Source organism: Chaetura pelagica, unplaced genomic scaffold (genome assembly GCF_000747805.2).
Source record: "Chaetura pelagica isolate M959 unplaced genomic scaffold, ChaPel_1.0 scaffold174, whole genome shotgun sequence".
Lineage (NCBI taxonomy): Eukaryota > Metazoa > Chordata > Aves > Apodiformes > Apodidae > Chaetura > Chaetura pelagica.
In genome coordinates, this window is record NW_009953722.1 from 2,406,549 (window position 1) to 2,429,629 (window position 23,081).

The window sequence follows — 23,081 nt, forward strand, 5'->3', positions numbered from 1 at the left end:
TAACCTCTCACAAGCCAGTAGATGGTGCCAGGGGATGTTTTATTCTACCACCACAAGACCTTCCGTTGAGAAGCCTTAATTCTGGGTAACTGAAGCTTGGGAGGCACAAAGGGACATGAACAAGGTTCTGCGCCCTCCTGGCAGGCACTGCCTGCTCTTGTGTTTTTGAAAGCTGTGGATGAGGCTTGAGCACAAGAGGGTGGATGTGATCACCATTCCTGGGTGCAAAACATGCTCCAAGGCAAAGAGGATTCCTTCATGTTTATCATGTGTTTCAGCCCATAAGGCTATAATAAATGGTCAGGTTCAATCTGTTGTTGCTGAGGTTTCTTGATTTGGATTTTCATACTTTTGAAATAAAGTTGATCACTTAAAAGTGTGCAGGACATGCAGGAAGGATGCAGATGAACAAATGTATTCCATTTTCTACAATTCAAAATTTATCCCAGATTTAGCATTGACAACTTTTTTTTTTTTCCTGTTTTTTGTTTTTGTTTTGGGTTTTTTTTGCATTGCTTGTGTTTGGTGCTGTGGACAGGATATCACAGAGGTGTTTGAAAGATTTTTAAAACTACTTTTTTTTACATCTGCTGTTTTCAGCTCGGACATTTCAAAGTTATACGCCAACTAAATGCAGCGATTGAGACTTTTGTAGCTGTTTGGATTAGAGATACCTGAGACTGCAGTTGGTGTGCTTACAGGTGTGGGTAGCTAGACATTCATGTCCTTATAGATGTAACAGTGTAGTTTACTCCTGTTACTACTTTTATGCCAATGTAACTGCATCAGCACTATAATGTTCTGTTTTAGTGTTTCAGTTTCAAACTGGGGTAGGTAACACAATGAAATTACTGTGTTCCCAGGCCTTTGGTTTACAAATAAGTAGGGGATATGCTGTGATCTTCTTTATTGCTTAGCAAGCTCTTACAGATGCTAACACAAATTATTCAATAGCAGGTGAAACCCTAACTACCTTAGAAAAGGACTCCTTGTGAGCTCACTGTGTTCTAAGTCCCAATATAAAGGAATTGTTTGCTGAGTTGTCTTCTTCCCATAGCTCCTGGAATGTGTGATTTTAAAAATTTTTAAAAAATTGTTTGGGGTTTTGTTTGTTTTAGATGGAGGAAGCTCCTGTGTAGCCTTAGGTAGATCCTTCCAGCAGTGTGATGCAATATCAGTTGACAAGGGTATTTGTTTCTGGATGCTGTTCTTTTGAAGTCTGGTTAGAATGTATGTGGGATAGTGTTATAATAAAATTAGTTATTTTAGGATGTCTGTGTGTGACAACACATTTTTCAGATACAAACTGAGCAAGCAAGCCTTTTGCAGTTGTCTTACAGGAGAGAAGTAGCCTAAGGGGCAAATAATTCAAGTTAAAATGCCTGCAGCATCACTGCCTAAGCTTAAAAATGGGTAATACTTGCATATATCCAAATAAAAATGTCATGAAAATAAATGTCAAATGCATGTCATCTGGCAGTTACTAATTATATTGCTGTAATATATTAGTTTTCTTCTTCTGTGATTTTATTCAGTTTTGGATTTCAATGATCCCTTCGGTACTGAAGTTAAGCCAAGAATCCTGCTCATGGGATTGAGAAGAAGTGGGAAGTCTTCCATTCAGAAAGTTGTCTTTCACAAAATGTCACCGAATGAGACACTCTTCTTGGAGAGCACAAACAAGATCTGCAGAGAGGATGTTTCCAACAGCTCCTTTGTCAACTTTCAGATATGGGATTTTCCTGGGCAAATTGACTTCTTTGACCCTACGTTTGACTATGAGATGATTTTCAGAGGCACTGGAGCACTGATATTTGTTATTGATTCTCAGGTAAAAATGAGGGGTTTAAGCTGCCTTTTCTTCATTCAGTAACAGACAAATGGGTTGAAAAGCACAGATTTTTTTAAAGCATTACAAAAACACATTGAAATGAAGTAATTAAAACTTGAAGAGCTGTTTGGTTAATTTTAATCTCTGCAGTATGTTAAAAAATTAACTAATCTGCTTTAACATCCCAAGATTTTGCTCAAACTTGTAAGTGCTGACAGCATGAGTTTGGTGCACATGCTGGATGCAGGTTCAGGCTTCTACTTACAAGAAATAAAAAAATTAAGCTGTTGAACTGTAGCATTATCTGAAAGTTAAGTATCATAACATTTTATATATATCTTTAAGAACTTTTCTACAGCTGTAGCTTTTCTTTTTACTTCATTAGGATGATTATATGGAAGCATTAGCTCGGTTGCATCTTACTGTGACCAGAGCCTATAAAGTGAATCCAGATATCAACTTTGAAATCTTCATCCATAAAGTGGATGGTTTATCTGATGATCACAAGATTGAAACGCAAAGAGATATTCACCAGAGGGCAAATGATGACCTTGCAGATGCTGGACTGGAGAAGATTCACCTCAGGTGAGAGCAGCTGCTGTGCAGAGAATCCTAAAGAAAGCAACTCAAATAGTTAGTCCGCTTGAAGTAGCAGATAACAAGCTTTTGATAAATGAAGGAAAAGGATAATCAGAGACATTAAATTTGACCTGAGCCAAACAAAGTATCTGATTTCTAGTTGCTGTCTTGGAGGGAAAGAAGGTGAGGAGATGTGCTTATAAATAGGTGAAAAAAACCAGTCCTACCAGTTTTTTTGGCAGCTGCTGTCTTGAAATAAGTTGCTTGGACAGTGGCAGCAGCAAGTAGAGCTCTAGATTTATATGCTTCCTACATCACTTCTGCCTTCTTTGAAACCTCTCTGCCTCCCAGTCTCCTCCCAGTTACTAATCCTCACTGCTGTAGCCTGCTTGGAGCCCTTTGGGAAGACAGGTGCTGTATTTTTGCCTTATGTCTAGTGATAAAGCAGAATGTTGTAGCAAATAATGAAAAGCAGTGTACTTCTGCAGGCTGGAAACTGGAGGACATCAAGTTGTCATGTCTTTCTTAGCACTTAAAGCCAAGTACAAATGCATTTAAAAGAGTGTCCTGCTCCATGAACGTGCCAGCTTTTTGGAACTCTTAACAACTTGACTGCATCATTGCATTGATAAATGGGTCCACAGCTTTCAAAAAGTAGATCACAACAGATGCACTCAGTAATGTTCCTTTTCTGCAATTTAAGAAATATTTTTGTAAGAATACCAAGGTGGGAATTGCATCATGAAGTTCTACACTGAGGTCTAGTTTGAAGTGTCTAGGTTTTGGGTTTTTTTGTATAGAAATGAAGTCCTATGCTTCAATCATAACATGGGACTTTTTGATCACGAGGAGTAATTGCATAAGTGTAGGCACTTGCTGTTTGACAATATTTCATTTCACTCATATTATGAAAGGTACATCATGTTCACAGTATGTGGCTAAAAGGAAAATGTGGTGACATTTTTTTCCAGCTTTTATCTGACAAGCATATATGATCATTCTATATTTGAAGCATTTAGCAAAGTGGTACAGAAACTGATTCCACAGCTTCCAACACTGGAAAACCTGCTTAACATCTTTATTTCAGTAAGTATATACTTTGTCTGTAGATCTGGCTGTGTGCAACATGCATGTTCAGATACTCTGTTTGCTGCCTTTTGAGAGATTAGGAGCAATGTGAACTCTCCGAGAAATTATAAAAACTTAGTTGAAATGCATCCACGTGCAGCTTGGCCTCCCCTCCCTGCCTATTAAGCAGTGTTGCTGAGCTGCTGAGATATTCAGTGTTTCCTCAGTCACATAAAGTGGGTTTGCACTAACCCCTTCTCTGCTCATACATTAATCTGAATGCTGCAAAGTTCTGTGCTGCGTGCATTTGCTTAAGTAATACTGAAAATTTGTGTAAATAAATTCTTAAATGGAACATCATCTAGTCTGACCTCTTCTGTAGAGCTTCCTAGCGTTAATTATATTTCGTATCGAAGTTTAAACTACTTAAGGAAATTTCTCTTGTGAAATTTTGGAAGGTTGAGTCACATCGCAACTTTCACAGCTTCCATAGTTAAGAATGCCAATTAGAGAGCTTTGTATATCTAGGGGCTTGTTACTACTGTGGAGGTAGTTGCTTGCTCCACTGCTCCTGTGCGTTTTTGTTCCCTTCCTCTCCTTTCTGTTGATGTTGACACTCACCTGTTCCCACATTGAGTCACTATGAGATGCATTAATGCACTGTTTAATTTAGTTAAAAACAGGCCATGGAGGAATCCAACATCCTCTTGTTTTGACACGTGATAAAAGATGGAAACGTGGCCATGAGGAAAGGAGAACATCGTGAGTGGGTAGTGAAAAGGGGGAACTCCCCCTTTTGGTGGTGGTGAAGTCAGGTCATAGCAGCTCCCTTTCTCACAGTATTCTGATTTTGCACCTTGCATGTAGCATTTGTCAAGCTTCGTTTTCCAAGCAAGGTATTTTTTTGTGCCTTTTTGTGATTTTTGAAGTAATGAAATTAATTTAATATCATTTAACAGCTTTTAAGATAAAATTAGACTTCACAGTTTCTTGGTGTAGGCTGTGGAAATAGAGAAGAGTTGGATGTGTTGCTGAAAGGGAGAGCTAGGATTAGAGGAAGATTCTTCCAAAACTTGCTTTCTTACTCTTAGGCAACAAATGATGGTACTTCATAATGAATGGTACACAGATAGGTTTCTGTGGAAATGGCTGGACCATATTGGGGTTGGACTAGATGATCTTTCGAGGTCCCTTCCAACCCCTAGGATTCTATGATTCTATATACCAGTTATCATCCAGTCTTTATCTCCACTTAGCTCAGAAAGGTAATGAAGGAGTGTTGACAGCAGTTGTGGAGCAATTGGATATTGAATGTGCTACGCAGTCTTAAATAAGATCAAGCTGTCTGAATGATAGTCCTCCTTGAGCCAGAGTCACCCCAATCACTCATATTGGGAGTCAGATCTCTGTATGGGGTCTCCTTGTTATTTGGAGTTGGTAAAGAATTTCTGCCAAACCACCAGATGAATCAAGCACAAGCTGCTTCTTGAAGGACTGATGACAGATACTTATGTGTCTGGAACACCCAGAAGGCAGCTCCAATAATATCTGGAATATCAGATGTAATTTGTAAGGAAGAGCAAGTCTTTCACGTGAATGAGAAGTCCAAAAAAATTGAGAGAGGTACACTATTTTCCATATTCAGTAAGGGAAACAGTCTCAGACTGTTTCTTAGTTCCAAACAGAGCAAAATCCAGTTTGTTAACAACCTAAAGCAAGGCATGGAGGCATCGCTATGTCCTCAACATGCTTGTGGTCGGTTTCTAAGATTATCTGCTGTCCGTAGACAGAAGATTCAGAATGACACTGTTTGCAAGCACAGGGAGACTAACCATCATTCTCCAGCACAGAATGAGTTATCAAGTGCCTCTTTAGCAACTGAGTGAAGACAAAGTTTGACATGGATTCTGGTCATGTCTTACCCCAGGAAGCCAGTGTGCTTGGTATCAAAGTGTGGGTGTGTTGGTGTTCTAGTTTGGGTTTTGCTGCAATATTCATGAGGGTTTGTTTTCATTTGTGCCATGAAGACTTTCAGCACAAAAAGCTGATGATTGCAAGAATAGATCTGTGATCAGTTTTTAAGTTCACAGCAGGTTTTTGCCTAACTTGATAGTGCCACATTTAGGTTGTATGTGTGAGAAACCATCAGGGTGATAATACTGCTTCTACATTCTTCACTGTAACTGCTTGTAAAGAATAAAATAACAGTTTGGCATTCAAAACCCACGTAAATCTTACCTATCACTCTTTGTCAGCTTCATATAGAAGGATGTCTGTTTTTTAATTACCATGGCTTTTTGATTACCAAGTTGTGTGGCACAGGAGTATGGATTTTCATTTTAAGGTTCTTAGGGTTTTCTTAAGGGATATTAAAAGTATGTGCTAAAAAACAATGAGTTATCATGGTAAAAATGAAAATAAGTACAGTTTTGTTTGTTTAATGATTTAAATTTCATACTTGTAAATTCAAATGTAGTATTTAAATTAATTCACTACATCTGCTGTTTGCTGCAAGACTTGTTTACATAATTGCCCAAAATTAATTCCTAACTGTGACCAGTGGTATCCTGTAAGTTCTCTTCAAAATTACTTTCTTAGGGCCAAATTCTGGCTAACTTTTCATACAATCAAGAAGGTAAAAAATGAGCCTATTTACCTAGCCTTGGAATTGGAGTAATGGTACTAGTTTTACTGAACCCATTCTATTTTAAGAACTGGAAACTTTATCAAATCCAGTATAGTTCAGAAGCCTTCTTTGAATTTCAACTACCTCATGGGTTTTACCAATCCAAAATAAAATCTCATCTAGTCATTGCAGATTTTTTGCAGTGACTCTCTTGGTTCAGACTAGTCATGGAATACTCCCACGTCAAGTCAGGGTAATTGACTGAGCTTGTAGTGTGTGTTGTGTCTTCTTTCTAGACTGGGGCTTGTGTCAGAGATGACTTATTGCTTATTCTGGCCCTGCTGTCATGGACATCAATTGCAGCATTTAATTCAGTTGCACGAGGCAGCTGTTGGCCTTTATTTCTCTAATAAGGAACCTCCCCCACTCAAGTAACAGAAACAGCTGATTTCTTATTGCCATTTTCCCTGACTGAGTGTTTATGGTATAATGTCTCTTTGAAAAGTATTTTTATCCACTATTTCCTGATTTTTTTGTGAGTTGTAATTATTGTTAGTACTGGTTTATTGTTGGGTTTTTTTTTTCCCTTAAGCAATTTTGTCTCAAACATTCTAGCAAATCCTTTGCTTTTTCAGTTAAAGTTGTTCTAAAAACTCTGGCAAATGAAATCTGTTAAAGTATGTGGGTACAGGTTAGTGGACCTGGCAGTCCATCCTACCTTGTCACTGAGGTTTGTGTCACCATACAGAGTTAAACAGAAACAAGTGTGTGCCAGTTTCTCAGCAGGTCCTGCTATGAAATATTAGTTTCAACTGAAAATGAGCATGGTTTAAGTTAAGACACCAAGCTTTGCCCTTACCAGTAGGCTTAACTGCTGGCATGGCAAACATCTCAAGATGAAAACATTTTAAACTCGTCACTGGAAGTCCAGGCAGGCTGTAGCAGCAGGAGCTCTGCGATGGAAAAATCACCTCTCATTGTTAAATATTCTTATATTGTCACTGAGATCTCAATAATTTAAGATATATCTTACCTGTACAGCTGAAATTATCACTGTCTATTTATATAATCCAAAATTTTATAACAGACTTCTCATGAATGACACTACAGGGCTCCAAGAGTTCCAACTTATTTTGTGTAAAATTACTTCTGTTTTCAAATACATATTTGGGCAATGAATTACAGCTATATACTTATGAGATTTACAGGTAAATCTTCTCTTAGTCTTATTTGACAGCATCTGTTGAAGTATGTGAGGTGTTGTCAGAATTATTATTTAGAAATCAAAATTACAGAACTATCAGATGTGGCGAGAATAACTAAAATACACATCTGCACATTTTTACTTTTAGTGCTCATCGAATGTAGACCAATAGATCCATGTAGGCTGAATGGGACCTTGAAAAGTCAGCTTCTGCTCAGAGTTAGGCCAATTACAGCAGGTTGCTCATGGCTGAGTTCAGTACTCAGCTTTAGGTATCTCCAGGAGTAGAAGTCAGCACGCTCCCACTGCTTCACTGTTCTCACACTGAATTTTTTTTTCTTCTGTATCAAGTCAGAATCACTGTTGCTCAGAGAAGAGTTTGGTTTTTGTCTTCTGTGCACCCTTACGTTAGTTATTTGTAGATGGCAGGCAGCCTTCTCTTCTCCAGGCTGAACAAACCCAGTGCTCTGAGGCTCTCCTTGTGTACATCGTGTGCCTCAGCCCATGTATCTAAGGTATCCACAGTGTGTACTTTGTTTTGAATATTTTATTAACAAATTTCTGAAATGTGCCACTCAGTGTCTTTTCTGTAATGAAATGCAAGAAATTCACCTTTGTACTTGGTTATTATTGGTGGGTGTTTCCAGCCTTAGTTGTGTGTGCAGTGATGGTAGAATTAAGCCTCTTTAAGAAGAAAATGCCCAAAATATTGCTGACCATTGTTCAATTGCATACATAGGGTTGACATTTTTCTATCTATTTCAGGAAATTTGGTGAGAAGGTCACTTTAGTTTCTTCACTATGTGTTAAATAGTTGTAGTAGAGAAGAAGGAAAAAAAGGAAAAGTTCTGTAACTGCAGAGGAAGCTGAAGCTGTTAAAACTTGTTACAGGTTTTCAATATGGTTTTTGGTAGTTACAAAAGTGCTGTGAGGGCAGTCCCAAGCTATAGTAAAAAGGGAAGCCCATATATGGAGAAAATTTTGTTTGATGGGAGAAAGTTGCTTCTCTTCCTTGTAGATTCTGGAGCGTATTTTGTAGCTTAAGCTTTAGCATTACTGGGAAGTTGCCCTTTGTGTTCATGCTGGGACAGCTCCCAAGTGCAATGCTTTGATAACTGTAAGCAAAGCTACTGTTTTCAGTTAAACAGTACACATTTTTTCCTCTTTTTCCAGGAAGCAGAGGCTTATGTCAGTTTACTTATCTACGCAAAGAGTATGAGCTAACATTCCTGGCTGGCCTCTTGAGAGCTGCAAATACGATACATCTCCAGTATGGAGGGACTCTTAATGAGCTTGGCAGGATGACAGGAACACAGCTGTCATCACATTAGCAAGACTAGTATTACAAACATGGCTTTAACCACCACTGCTACATGAAACTGAAAAAGAAGCATCACATTACTGGTGTTTCTCCTGAGATCCTGCAAGATGTTCTAAGAAAGCAGACAGTAAAAGAAATACAGATCCTGATGAGGCAATTTCTCAATTTCCTTAAGAAATTACTTCCTGAGCACCACAACCTTCTGTGCCCATAAACTTTTTTTCCTTGTTTCTGCCTTCTTACATCTCCAGTTAGAATAACTTTAAATGACAGCTCTTTTTATGTGCTTTGTTACAATTAAAAACCCAAAAGCTTGGTCTTGGAAGACTACCCCCCCCCCAGCTGCATTTTCCAGTGAAAATAAATGCAGTCTCTCCAGATGTTTTCCAGAGAGGCGAAGTTTGGGAGTACAACTTGGTGTTATGGCTGCTTAGAGGCAGAAACTGTTGGAAGGGCTGTGAGCAAGAGGGTTTGCTACAAATACAACAGTGCTGTATGTATAGTTCTTCCAAAATGAGCTTGACTGCAGTTTTACTTCCACTTCTCCAGCATACTTTATTAGCAGGAAAATAGGGGAACAAAAAAAGCTTGATATTAATTTGAAGACATGGCTTCCATTTTATTTTTCTTTCTTTTTTTTCTTAAATAGAATTCTGGGATTGAAAAAGCATTTTTATTTGATGTAGTCAGTAAGATCTATATTGCAACGGACAGTACTCCAGTGGATATGCAAACTTATGAGCTCTGCTGTGATATGATAGATGTTGTGATTGACATTTCTTGTATATATGGGTAAGTAAATTGTTAAATGTTTTTCATAAAACCTAGAATCTGAACGGCCTCAAAATTAGAATGGTGTGAGTATAAACAGTAATAAGAATGTGTAATTTGTTAGGACAGGAGAGAAGGCCTCTGAGGTACAGATCCTCTGCCAGCAGCAAACATCTTTTGTGAACATCTCCCTCTTTTTATCCTAATAATTTTATGTGGACGAAGGAGTGGGAAGTAACCAACCTAAAATAAAAGGAAGTATTAACTTTTCATTCCCCAGGGACAAACTTAACCGAAGGATGAAAAAAACCCAAACAACAAAAGTGGTGCCATATTTAGTTTTGTTTACTTTAATAGCTAGTGGCCTCTACTGGCCTCAGAGTGCTGCTTCACTCTTAATTCAGTTCTCTCTGTCCTTTTTTCGCTACATGACCTTTGTTGTTCCGGGGTTTGGGTTTCTTCTGTCTCCCTTCCTTGTACTTTAGCAACTGGAGATCTCCTGAGGTAGCCTGTACATCTTGCAAGTTATGTTTTAAATGGCCTGGCTCTTGGCCAACTGTATTGCCAGCTGTTCCTCAGAAAGGCAGAGGCACGTTGTGAATTAGAGCATTAAGGTGCATAGACTCTGAAGCTAAATTACAGCATGTTTGGAGTGTGGTATTCCTTGGTGGCTTGCATCTGTACCCATGGATGGACTTCTTGGTGAGGAACGATCCTATTGCAGATGTGCAGTAAGCATTAGAACTTCAAAAGAATGACTACTTTTCTAAAATTTCTTAGGTTTGTATATTCTACTGTCTGTTCTGGATTTTGGAGTTGGTCACTTAACTGTACAAGAACTTACGTTTTAGAGAGATATACCCTAAATTATGCTGATTCTGTGGCGCTTTTTTTTTTTTTTTTTGGACAGAGGAAGATGTCACTGTGTAGTTCAAAAGACTAGCTTGAATTATTATCCATACAACTCCACTTGTGGGGCTCTCTATTCACAAAATGTCTTTGTAGAACCATTTAGCATTTATCACCAGAAATCTGCTTGCTGTGTTTTTAGCTGTAGACTAAAGACATGATCTTACGATTCAGTTCTTGTCCTCTGTTCCTGGAGCATTTGTTGAACTGGCTGCCTTATATTACTGATGCTAACTGTTCTGGGATGTTGGTGATAGCCATCCATTTAACAAGATCTGTGTGTGCATTCAGGAATGAGTGTAAAATTACAAGGTATAAAACTTAACACAATAATCATCATGACACGTCATCTGTAAAGGAGAAATCTCTTTTCATTATATGATGTTGCAAAAGCCAACATCTCATGAGGGAAGTCTCATGATGGCTTCAACAATCAGTCAGCTGCCACTGCTCAAGTGAGGTTATTAGTACCAACCTACTGGTTCACATGTTTCAGATAAAGTGCATTGCTTAAAAAAAAACCAGACAACCTTGTGAGAAAAGGTTGCCTACTAACAGAGAAAGAAATAAGGCTCTGTAGCAGGTTACTTTGCAATCAAACAACCTGATTTCTAGCCCCAGATCTAAGATTTGGTGTGTGATTGCATACATGTCTATGTGGTCCTAGTTAATGTAGTGTGTAGTTCAAAGAAGAGATTAAAATGAAAATTTCATAAAGTTTAAGATAGTCTAGTGAAGGTATAAATGTGGGAGTACTTTTGTTAGCTCATCTGGTGGCTTATCTTCTCTTGTTTGTTTGTTTGAATATTGCCCCTTAGGCTTAAAGATGATGGCTCTGGAACTCCTTATGACAAAGAATCAATGGCAATCATAAAACTGAACAACACAACTGTCCTTTATTTAAAGGAGGTGACAAAATTCCTTGCTCTTGTTTGTTTTGTCAGAGAAGAAAGCTTTGAGAGAAAAGGTATTTTTCCCTTTTCTAATATTGCTTTATGTTTCCTTTACATTAGCAAGTTAATGAATAACTGTGGTTGTCATTAGCTGTAACAATCTGTAGCTGTATCACAAGTACTAAAGGTAAGTACAGCTTGATAGAGCTTAAATAACACGTTTAAAGGCATGAGGTATTTGTGCTGGCATTAAGATAAGATGAAATCATAAATGTATTTGACAACTGTCTAATATGAAAGCATATGAAAGTTTACATCCAGTGCAGTGAAGCTTCCAACAGTAGAATGTGTCAGTTTATCTTGGCTAACATGGATTTGTACCTGGTGGTGCCAGCATATGCATTTGCAACAGCTTGCATGCTGTAACCAAGGGAAAAATCAGTGAAACTGCTGACAGAAGGAACTGTGTTCATGCTCTTCTCATCTGTGAGAGGAGGCCTTTGAAAAGCTGCATATTTGGGAACTAGGTGGCTTAAAGTCATAAAATTTCTCATTTCTCTCTCTGACCCTGGTCAAGGTCAATATTGAAAGTTTAGTTCACAATCACTGCTTGCTGGCATGATGTTTCTTGAGTTACTGGTTTTAGTGAAATGCTCTGAGACCAGAGCTGAGCAGTGGAAGAATGAGCCATCATCTGGGCTTGCATCCCCATTGATGAATGCAGTACTCATGCCATGTCTGCTAGGCTGCTTGACAGGCTATTCAGCTTTTATTTTATTGAACTTTTATTCGTTGATTTTCTGTTCAATACCCTTATGGCCTTTATTGCCAGTGAATGTTAAATGTGGGCACTTTCTTTTTCTCCTGTAAGCATAAGAAGTGTTAGTTTGACATACCTACTAAGAAGACTGTTTCAGAAAAGACACCATGTTGAATAAACACCAATTAGGGTTTGTTTACAACTGTGTCAGGTCATTGCATCTACATAGGTAGGGACACTTAGTGCTGTAGCCTGGATTCTTTAACAGTACAGTTCTGGTATTAAAATGCAGATTAGCTTTTGGTGCCTGGCGACTTCCACATAATCATTTGTCTAAACTCTAGGGAGAGGGAAGAAGAGTCCTGGGGAAAAAAAAATCCAAGTGTAACATGGTGGATTTAAACCACTTAAAATATGTATCATCTCCTATTAGGGAAATAAAAGTGGAAAACCCTCCAATATTTGAGTTAAGAAAGCTTATGGCATTAACCTTGAATGAGGTCATATGCTCAATAGCAGAATTCTAAAATTGTATTGCAGTATTACACAATTGTAGCACCCAGTAAGCCTTCTGATTGACTACCGATATGGCTTTACAGCTTTCTGTGGGATCACAGTCAGCCCACTCACGTGGTAATATCTGCCTATTATGTATTTATGTAATCTAACAGCATGTCTATTGTGCTGTTTTTCAATTACAATTTAAGATTAAATATAACTGGCTTTTATTTGGTAATATTTCTGTCAAGTGTCCATTTCAAAGTTAATGCATTGTCAAAAAAAAGAAAATTCTTTTACTAGATGGTACTTACTTTTCACACAGTTATTCTGTAAAGTTAATTTACTGTATTTTATGAAAGATGTTAGTTTTTCTTGCAGTATACTGAGCACTTGTCCAAAGCTCTGTATTAAGTTCAGGCTGTGTTATTGGCCAATGAACTTCTACTTGTTTTCTCTTAAGACTAACAAGGATATTTAACATTGGACATAGTGTGAAGTTATAATGTTAATTGAATGATTTGCATTTATAAAATATGCTTTTGCTCAGCACAGAAAAAAAAAAAAGGCTGGAAAATTCACTGATTGTGACCTCTGGAGAGACAGTGTGGTATTTTGCTAAATGCAGAATATAAGCAGTTTTTCATTTCCTGATTTGTATAAATGTCTTCATTAATACTGAAACCATTTCTGTCTCTGTAGGATTAATAGACTACAATTTCCATTGCTTTCGAAAAGCCATACAAGAAGTATTTGAAGTAAGAATGAAAGTAGTAAGATCTCGAAAACATCAAAGCCACATGCAAAAAAATAAGAGACCCACTCCCAATGGGACACCAAGAATGCCACTCTAACTGAGGTTTTCTGGCACTGTGGCAAGCAAAGTTTTCATGAAGTTGACATGACTTCTGCATCTCATTGCACTGAGTGAAGAGGAAGACAAATGGGACTGATGTATTATATGAATTTTCCCTGAACGTTCAGAAAGCACTGTTTAAATATTTTTATCCAATCAGTTTTTTTTCATATAGTGAGCACTTTGAGCAAAATGTTGTATATATAAGCATTGAGGTGAACACTTGTAAGAATTTTCTTAATATATGCTGTAAACCTTTTTCATGCCATATTAAGAAAAAACAGCTGTGACAGAAATACTGGGTACATAATTTGCACTTTTTAATGTTTTCCTTGTGGAGTTGGACTTTGATATCAAACTTAGTTTTTATGGTGATTTGGATGCATGGTGTCAGGTAAAATGTATGCTGTAGTTTCTTTACCTGCTACAATCAAATTGGTTAGTAAACAATTAAGAAAACTTGGTACAATGCCTTTTAAAATTTGTGACAGCTAATCTCTAACATTCATACAGATCTAATTTCGTATATTTTTCAATTTGTAAACTGAAGAATAATTTTGAAGTATTACAGCAATAAGCAGTTACCAAGGATCGTAACTGGTAGGTAAATATTAGCTTTTATAAAACAGGCTTTTGGCCAAATTTCATCCGGAATTCTCCATAACACTGGTCATGCCCTCTGTTGGGTCTGTTTTTAGTATTTACCTCAGCATATACCACTAAAATACCTTTCTATAAAGATAATTGTTTTGTAAAATGGCTCTATGTTGCATTGGTATTTTTATAAGGCTTCAGAAGAGGGTGCTGCATCTGAAAGGCTGAATTTTCATATCTGAGTTTGTTTTGAGATCCTGCACATTTACAGTGGGAGCAGTGAAGAATCTCTATGCTCTGATGTACTGATGCGAAGTCCCAAAGCTGTGAGCACTGGGTTCTGATTCCCTCTAGTAGGGATACGTCTGTGATTAAAATCAAGATCATTAAAAAGAGGACTGGACAATCCACCTGCTGTAATCAGCATACGCCACTACTTTTTATTTTAAAGTTGAACATGGGCAGACTTGCCACGGGATCAGCCAGGACAGCAGAGCACTCTCAAACCTAAAAAGAAGTAAAACTTACTCCCTGAATTCTGTATTCACTGTTTTTGTTTAATTAATGATACAAAAGTGTAATTTCTAGTTGGAAGAGCAATTCTTTTTTTCCCAGTCCTGCCACAAACCAGTTGCATGCATGGTCCAGCAGTGGTGTCAGCAGCTCAAGGAACTGGGAAGAACTTGACCTAAATGAGAGGCAGCTCACCATACACCAGAAGCAGGTAAGGGGAGCTATACCTCACTCATTCATGACTAAGATGCCCCTTAGCTGAGATAGCTCTGGGGACAGAAGGGGAGACAGAATTTGCAAGTTTGCTCTTAGCCACAGTGAGGTATAATGCTGTGTGTCTGTCAGTGAGTTAAGAGTCCCCAGTGTTCACTGGCTTTGGTTGAACAGGAGAGGTTTTAACCTGTGGTGAGCACATCTCCATCCACTTGTGGTTTGGATGCCAATGCAGGTTTCTGTGTGCTGCATGTTGACACACTTTGAGGCTCTAGTGCTATACTGAATACAAGGGCTGGGAGGGCCAGGCAGCATGAACACAAAAACTCTCTATGCGGGCATCTGCCAAAAGGGAGATGGGTAGTTTCAAGGCCCTTTACTGCTTACTGATGCAGATGACTTGTCTTTTGGAAACTAAATGGCTCTTTTGACATGAGTCTATTAAATATATGTAGAGTTCTTAGAAGAAGCTGCTGCTAAATAGATGGAGCTGAGCTCCATCGAGGCTCACTTGGTAAGTAATGCACTTCTAGGTGCTCAGGAAGGTGAGAAACATTGAGCATAGCCAAAAATACCCATCTTGGTGCCAGTGTGAAGGAGAATGACAGTAGCTGTATTCAAAGCAGAATGCTTCAAAAATACAGAGTTCAGATTCCTTCTGGTACTTGACACCACCTTCATCTTAGGTGAGGGCAATTCTTCTGACCAGTCCCTCAGTTACAGTAATGCAAAGCTGTCTTCAGAGTTCACCACAGCAATGGTAGGCAAGGGGCACCATTTGACAGCTCTCCAGTCCACAAGGAGGGGATGCAATAATTTCTGGCCACGTTTGTCATTTTGTTGAGACCCACCACTGGGCCACAATCTCTGTCCTTCCTTCGTGTTTAGGTGACTGTGAAGGACAAATAACACCTACCAGAATGGATGTAAGACTGTTGGGATTTGTTTATTTGGGTTGTTTTTTTTAAAATAAAATGTCATCTTGGCTATGGTATGAATCATAACTAAAGAATGTAGTTTTGCCTCAGTTCTATCCAGTCATACATACTGTATGACTTGTATTTAGAGACTGTTAACGTAAGACAAGTTCTCATGTGTTGTGATGGAACAATTTTTTTTTCTCATTAAAACAAAAATTCTGGGTTTCCTTGCATGGGAAATTGCACTCCTCTGATAAAAGTTTTATATTAAGGGAGCTTATTCTGTGAGAGGACTGCAGCGATTTTAAAGAGAAATTTAAAAAAACCCATCAACTCCCTCCATTTTTACATGCATCATCAGATTAACCTGAAGAATTAAAGAAAATAACCCTGAACAGGTCATCATACACAGTGGCAACTGTTTGCTTTAATTACATATTTACTGTCCCTGTCCTTTGCAGTAGTCTTTGCAGAATATTTTTTCTTAACATTATTTTTCCATTTTCGTACTGAATGCTGTGCATGACATTATTATATAGTGATTTTTGTTGCTGCAGCTTTTATCTCTGTCCTGTTTTGATGAGGAAATCAGATCAACACCAAATTTCTCATTCAGATTATAAATACTTATCAATAGCCACATGTGAATTTACTCAATTATAGACAATCACATCAACATCACCCATTTCAGCTGTGTGGAAAATGAGAAATAAGCTTGGTTGGGAAATTCTTTTGGGCTCCTTTGATATGGTGGCCATCTGGTTAACATCCCACTTCATTTCCCACTGTATTAATATTTGCACATTAGCTCATGCACATGTTTTCAAATGGTTACACTTAAAAAGACTCTAACAGACTGTTACTTCTAATTTGTTTTCTCCTTGATGTCTTCTGCATTACCTTTCTCATTTTGCTGTCTCTGGAAACATTTTGTCATAAACAGGTCAGACACCCAGTCTCCTTGCTTTCTGCCAGCCTGTTCTCTTTGGCTTGTAAGTATTATGAGCTACAGGTTAGCTCTTCAGCAAAATCTACAGAAAAAATACTGAGTACAAAAATATCTAAGTTGTATAAAATCCATTACATGCTACTAACTTCCTTAAAAAGATACAGCACATTTATGTAATCTTGGTATGTTGGCACACCATAAAATACATGTTCATGTTCAGGTTACATTTTATGCTGGCAGTCAGATTTTAAACATTTCTCAGTTACCTCCAGAATACATTTTAAATCAAAAGATGCATGTAGATAAATATGTCGGGGGGGGGGGGATCTAATGCAGCAGTCTGTCACAATGTGTCTTGGACTAAAGATATTTTTGATAAGGTAAAAGATTTTCAGAAGCCTAGTCAGAGGAGATACTTTGCTGAATATTTTCCTTAATAACACCAGGAGCTGCTATGAGAAGGAAGGATTATGTCTTTCAGAATTGCTGAGTACCAGAAGGTAGGAAAAAAAACATTTATGTCCTTTTAAAAAAAACAAACCAGCAACCCAAACCAACAACTAAATTGAGAAGGGTTGGCATTAAACACCTCATAGATTAGTGCAAACATGAGACATCCAAAAAAAAAATAAAATAATAGAGTGGCTTAGAATGTAGCTGAGAACATTTCACAGTTTATCCCAAGCTGCCATCTTTCACAAAATGCAGGCAAGGAAAAGATGATGGGCTTTTCACAAGATGCACATACATACATTGAATCATGGACTGTGTCCAGGAGGAACCTCAGCTTGTCATTGAAAAGGAGTCTAAGTTGTGGTGAACATGCCTGTTACCTGAGAGTGCCAGCATCAGGGAATGCTGTAGTCCTAACTCACTTGCTCATCAGCACTGAGATGAACTCCTGTTTGCATGGTGGAGTTTATATGTCAAGTGGGTATCCACTCAGCCAATCCATTCATCACTGCATGTTTATGTTCTTGGTCCTCCTAAGCTCCTTCCCACACAAAACCCGAGTCTCATACCAGTGTGTGCTTCCTTCATAAATACTGCTCTAGTGCTTCCTCAGCTTTCTGTTATTCCAGATAACTATCCAACAGTTTGGGAGCCATTGATGCTTTTGGAGTCCTTCACACCCAATGCTGTGAGTTCTCTTCTGCAGCTGGAGTTCCTCTAATGCTGCTGATAAAACTGCCTAATTGGATGGAGTGGTAGATATCCTAGCAATAAAGTTAAAATCTCACCAGCACTCCAGGGGTTTCTAGAAGTCCTGCCAGGCACTTTGCAGAGGTATCATTCAAGGGACTGGACACCTGTGGTACAATTCATACTCGTTCTGAGGTTGAATCAACTACTGATTGCATTTCCTGCTGTTCATGCACATCCACATCAGTTTTCTGGACTACTTTGATAACAACCAGAGCCATCTGAGCCAGGGGAAATGTCATCTGTTTCAACTCCTTTTACAAAGTGGTATACAGAGAGAACAGGTTGTGCCTTCTGGGAAATCCAGTAGAGCCAAATCAAAGGATTGAACCAAATCAAAACATCCCAAGGCCTGACGTCTTTGTCTCTAAACCCTGCATTGAGAGGTGGAACCATCCTCTTGCTTTTCTGCAGTGCCCTTTTCAAAGACTGAATCAGCCTCTGGCAAGCCAAATGGTCTGATCCACAAATTGCTTCTCTTTCAATGCTCCACAGCTGCTCACACTTCTTTTGACTGCCAGTATGCCATTCATCACCCTCTCAGATCTCACATCCTTAGTGCTGGGTACAAGTTCTGCAGCAGAGGCACACAAGTCGGCTCACTCCCACCAGTCCTGTTCCCCTTGCTCAGCACTTTCTGTTCCTGTTCCTTCAGCATTTTCATTTTGTATTTCAATTCCACATTTTCTATCTATAAAGCAGCAGTTGTCATTCCAAGTTCTGCAACTCTTTATAAAGCCCATTATGGAGAAACTTGAGTATTTGGTTTAAATGTAGTATTTTCTTGACAGATTATAAATGCCTTTCCTGCTTTTCTTAGTGCACTCTGTCCCATTAAAGCTTCCTGCTTCAGTGAACTGGGTGCATCCACTTTAAAGTTCCACAGGATGGAAGAAGTTAATACTCTTATTTTCTCCCCTGTTTATATTGGTGCCACTAATAGTTCCCATAAAGTCAAAGCTATAAATCTCTAATTTGAATCGTTATGGCAACACCAAACTGCACAGTTGTTTTCAGCTTCTGTTATTCCTCCTTGAGAATAACTAAATTTCTCTGCATCCCCTGCCAATCTGCACCCCTTGTGAGTCACTTTGCCAGACACCTTCTGCCACCTGCAAAAAAATCCTGCAAGTAGATACACACAATTTAACAGTGTAAAGTAGTCATGTATTGGTTAATACAGGTGCCTCTGACTAGTAGGCTACTAGACTGAGCATTAACTTAATCACCTCCCCGTGCAAGACACCAGAAGAGTCTTCACTGGCCACTGTCACCAAATTGCCATTTTCTGACTCTGCTTTTTCCTTACAGCATTTTACACCTTTTCACATCAGTGTTTTAATTCTTATTCTGCTTTATCTTGCCTGGCTCTGCTAACAGCATCAGATGTGTATGTGTGTGCAATTGAATCGAGCCCTGGATTTCCACTAACCATCTGAGAAACTCTGGGTGTTCCAGACATCTACAGGATGCTGACAGTGACAACTGATAACTCAGTATATCTTGGTTAATGACAAAGTAAGCTTTGATCATCCTTACAGCAATTATAAAACATTTTTAGGAGCTTTACATTAAAAGCCTGCTCATAAATCCTTTATTCCCATTGCTGAGTCAGTAGGAGCTGTATGCAAGCAGCTGTACACAGGCAGGTACACTCAAGTTCACATTAAGAGTTATGAGTAACATTTTTGGAATGGGCATGGTGGAAAGACTGCTTGGTGGTAGTCCAACTGACATCATCCTGACTGCTTTCCATCTGATTGCCATGTAATTGTGAGGACAGGTGCTCCCTTCCCAGAGGGAAGCTTATGGGACAAAGTTAAAGTGAAGGGGCATGGGGAGGAACTCGTATAAAGAAAAAGTGAGAAAAAGAAAATATGGGGCCTGAAGCCCTGAAGAGGGAGGATCATGAAAAATTGGTGGCATAAGTCAAAGGCTGTGCCTGGTATATACCTGAAGCAAATGAACCAACATAATTTTTAATCAGAGTAGTTCACAACTACTTTCCAACTATCTAGTGCTGCTCTCTGCAAGTTGCAGAGCAGAGTATGCAGCAGAGAAAAATTCTGCCATAATCTGTAGTTGCTAAAGATAGAGTAACTAGATCAGGGAAGTCCATAGTCACAAACAGCTGTCACTCAGACAGCAGCTTCAGCTTTGACTTGCTTGCACCTTTCTTCTGAACCAGGAAGCCATCTCAACTATTACAACAACGATGCCAGAGGAGTGATAGTTAAGTGACTCGCGTGACTCTTCCCACTCTGCAGGCATAAAAATGAAAAAGGTAAAAATACATACCTTTCTTTGACTTCACATAGTGTGGACTACTGCAAGATGTTCCACAAACTCTGCACTATCTAGATAAGGCACTGGCTCGCTTGGGCAGTTACAGCAGTCTGGTAACTTCTTCCCTCATTCTCTTTCTTCTATTTCTGAAATAATGCTAATTAAAAGACACCTGGCAAAGCCCCCCTTTTTGTGAGGCGGTTGCTTTACAACTAAGCTTGAAGAAAGACAATAATTGCTTTCCTGAGAAGCACCATGCATCTGTGCAGTTGATACGGGGCATTGGTTACACAATGCTGTGCTTGTTTTTATCAGTGAGGAGGTGGTGCACTTGTTGAATCCAAATTTACCAGCTCTGAATTCACATAAAGGATTTTAAAAGTGGAGACTGTATTAGTCACCAATGAGCACAATAATGATTTCTCTTCCAAGTGAGTCATAGCTGTTCTCACTGATAATCTAGGCATATTAATATTAGATTCCTTAATTCCATTAGAGTTTAATTCTGCAGCCAACTGTCTGTATTGAAAGGGTTGCTTTATAAATGAAGTGAACCACTCTTCATTTTGTGAATTGGTAAAGGCAGGGTGGGAATGCTTTGTATAAAGAACCATTGTATTTTCATAAGCTCTTGTGATCTCAAACCTCTCGAAGAAGTTATTTGTAGCTGAATTTATCAGACAGCCTGCAAAGCACACAAGCCTCACTCTAAACTGACTTAAACACCTCCCTCTCAACTGACTTCACAGAATCATGTAACATATCTATAGTGTACATACACACTCTTGAAATGTACTTTACCTCACACAGTTATACGACCTGCACAGAGAAATAAATAGTAGTTCAGTGTCACATTACTTAGCTTAATTCCCTGACATCTGCAAGAGCATACACTGATGCACCAGACCCAAGTGCAAACACTGAACCCCTATGTTACTTAGCCTAATCCCCCTTTGCAGCTAATGGAGAAATCCAGGAACGTATAAAGCATGATTTGTTGGACCTACATCTATTCCAGGCAGGATGAACTCTGCTGTAAAAGCTCCTGGTTCTCTCCATTAGCTATAAAGTGAGCCTCTGGTAATCAGCTCAGAAATGTGTATCCATAATCTGCAGTTGTCCCACAGAATTCTGCCTGTGTGTTTACTCTGAATTGGTCTTTCCTTCACAGTAGAAATGGCTGCAATTGAAGAAATATGCATTTTGTCAGTAGGTATGACTGTGAATAATTTTGTAGGACTATATTTATTTATTTTGCAACAGAGGAGCCTATATATGCTCCTTTGCTTTGAAGCTAGGTGGCTGTATCAGTCTGTTTTCATCCAAAAGAAAAAAAAAATCAGTGTATCATAACTGCAGAAATGAACATAGAAACATAAGTAAAACTATTGTGTTGGAAACTAGAAATAAGTAGGAATTATTAGGGATTTTGAGGGGGTCAAGTTGAAGCCTTGCTTCAATGTAAAACATTTACAAAAGCCACACAGGTTTTAATGTCAAGAACTGGTGATTCTTGTCCCTCAGCAAATTTGGTGAAGCTGTACAAAGCTTTTCTGCAAAGATTTCAGTGTGTATAAAGTAATGGAATCTTTGTTGCAGCAGCGCTCAAGCAAACTTTCCGTTTCTGTGTGTTTCAGCTGAGCAAGTTTATTTTTTCACCAAGTTAGATCATATGACAGGATACACAAGCGATGAGAAGTGCTGCCAGCATGTAGGATTTGACTGCAATTTTGCTACTATATTGGCATTTGGTTTTTTTTAAAAAAAAAAAAAATCTAACACAAAATGGCTTCTCTGTGCAAAATTCTGAACAAAAGGCAGATGAAAACACAAATCCAAAAGGGCATTTTTGGCCAGAGGCAGGAAGAGGAGGGAGACTGCACCAGGTTGACCACATGGACTGTGGAAGAGTTCTGCAGGACCAGCTCCTTGCCTGCCCCAAGCGACATGTGGGGCTGGGAATAATCCCCAAATTTCTACCCCTACACTGTCTACTTCACAGGAATCGTTGGTTTCACCTGGCAGCATTCACCTCCTGCAGCTCTGACTTTTAACTAATAATACAGCTGAAAATTAAAGCTCCTACTTCTAGCTCTGGACAATTTCATGTGGCCATTACCCCAGCACCCAGCTAGGCCACATGGAGCTTACTTAAATGGGGAAAATTGACACAGCCTATCAGTATATTTCTGTTACTTAGAATTTCAGTCTATTCAACTTATTTTCAATAGTGCTTAGCTGTCACATATCTACAGTGACTCTGTATTTCTTTTTTTAGCTAAGAGCCCAAGTTTCTTGTTAACTGCAGGTGCTTCCTCCTCTGTAAAATGACATTTTAAGTGTGGCCAGAGTCAAAGTTTAGAGCCCAGAGGGGACAGCTGAACTCCACTCCCAACAAATTCACTTCTCAATTTATGCTGTTATTCACATTATAATACCACTTTAAAAGTTACCTTCTATCAAAATAGAACCCAAAGCTTATTACATGGGAATCCAAATTTCCAAATGTAAAATACTGCTCTCCTGCTTTGGGAAAGGACAAGATATAGTCACAGGCTCCAGAGCCCTTCTCCCACTGCACACAGCAAGATGCCTTTGGTAAACGAGGAAGGATGGGACATACCTGCTAAGAACGACCAAAATAGGCTGTAAACATGACACCCAGTGCCTGCAGCTCACTGTCTCCAGAGGTCGGATCAGCTATTGTTAGCCAGAAATGCTATGGGGTCATCAGGAGTTGTTGGCCACTAAATGTATCCTGGGGTGCTTTTGCTGTGAGAGGGAGCCACAAGGTCTGATTCCATTGCTTCCCTTCTTCTATATACATTATTTATGCTTTGTATTATTCCTAGTGCTTTGTCCTGTAGAAAGGAAGATCACTTTGTCCCCCTTCAAAAATTCAGCTACTTGTTAAGGTGGAGTAAAGTTGCAGTATTTATTTATTGCTGTTGTTGCCAAAACACCACTGTGAAACAGAACAGGAAAGGGAAGCAGAACGCCTTGTTTTGCGATCCTGGGAACATCAGGAGGTGAAAAAAATATACCTGCTCAAATGTTTGTGTTTACAAATGTTTTCCATTGCTGTTG

The 23,081-nt window shown here is 38.8% G+C and overlaps 1 protein-coding gene across 1 annotated transcript; it reads left to right on the top strand.

Moving 5' to 3' along the window:
- Positions 1-1,541: 1,541 nt before the first annotated feature.
- RRAGD (Ras-related GTP binding D) lies at positions 1,542-14,263 on the top strand. The gene is made up of 6 exons (XM_010000504.1): positions 1,542-1,831; positions 2,217-2,416; positions 3,382-3,496; positions 9,279-9,421; positions 11,128-11,276; positions 13,163-14,263. Exons 1-6 carry the CDS (start codon positions 1,589-1,591, stop codon positions 13,312-13,314), a joined length of 1,002 nt encoding a protein of 333 aa, XP_009998806.1. The 5' UTR covers positions 1,542-1,588; the 3' UTR covers positions 13,315-14,263.
- The last annotated feature ends 8,818 nt before the right edge of the window (positions 14,264-23,081 follow it).

Bases quoted from the DNA above. Each gene is read 5' to 3' on its own strand.
- RRAGD (XM_010000504.1), top strand. From the start codon at position 1,589: ATGGGATTGAGAAGAAGTGGGAAGTCTTCCATTCAGAAAGTTGTCTTT. The intron at 3,497-9,278 runs GTAAGTATATAC...TTTCTTAAATAG, and splicing joins TGCTTAACATCTTTATTTCA to AATTCTGGGATTGAAAAAGC. The intron at 9,422-11,127 runs GTAAGTAAATTG...ATTGCCCCTTAG, and splicing joins GACATTTCTTGTATATATGG to GCTTAAAGATGATGGCTCTG.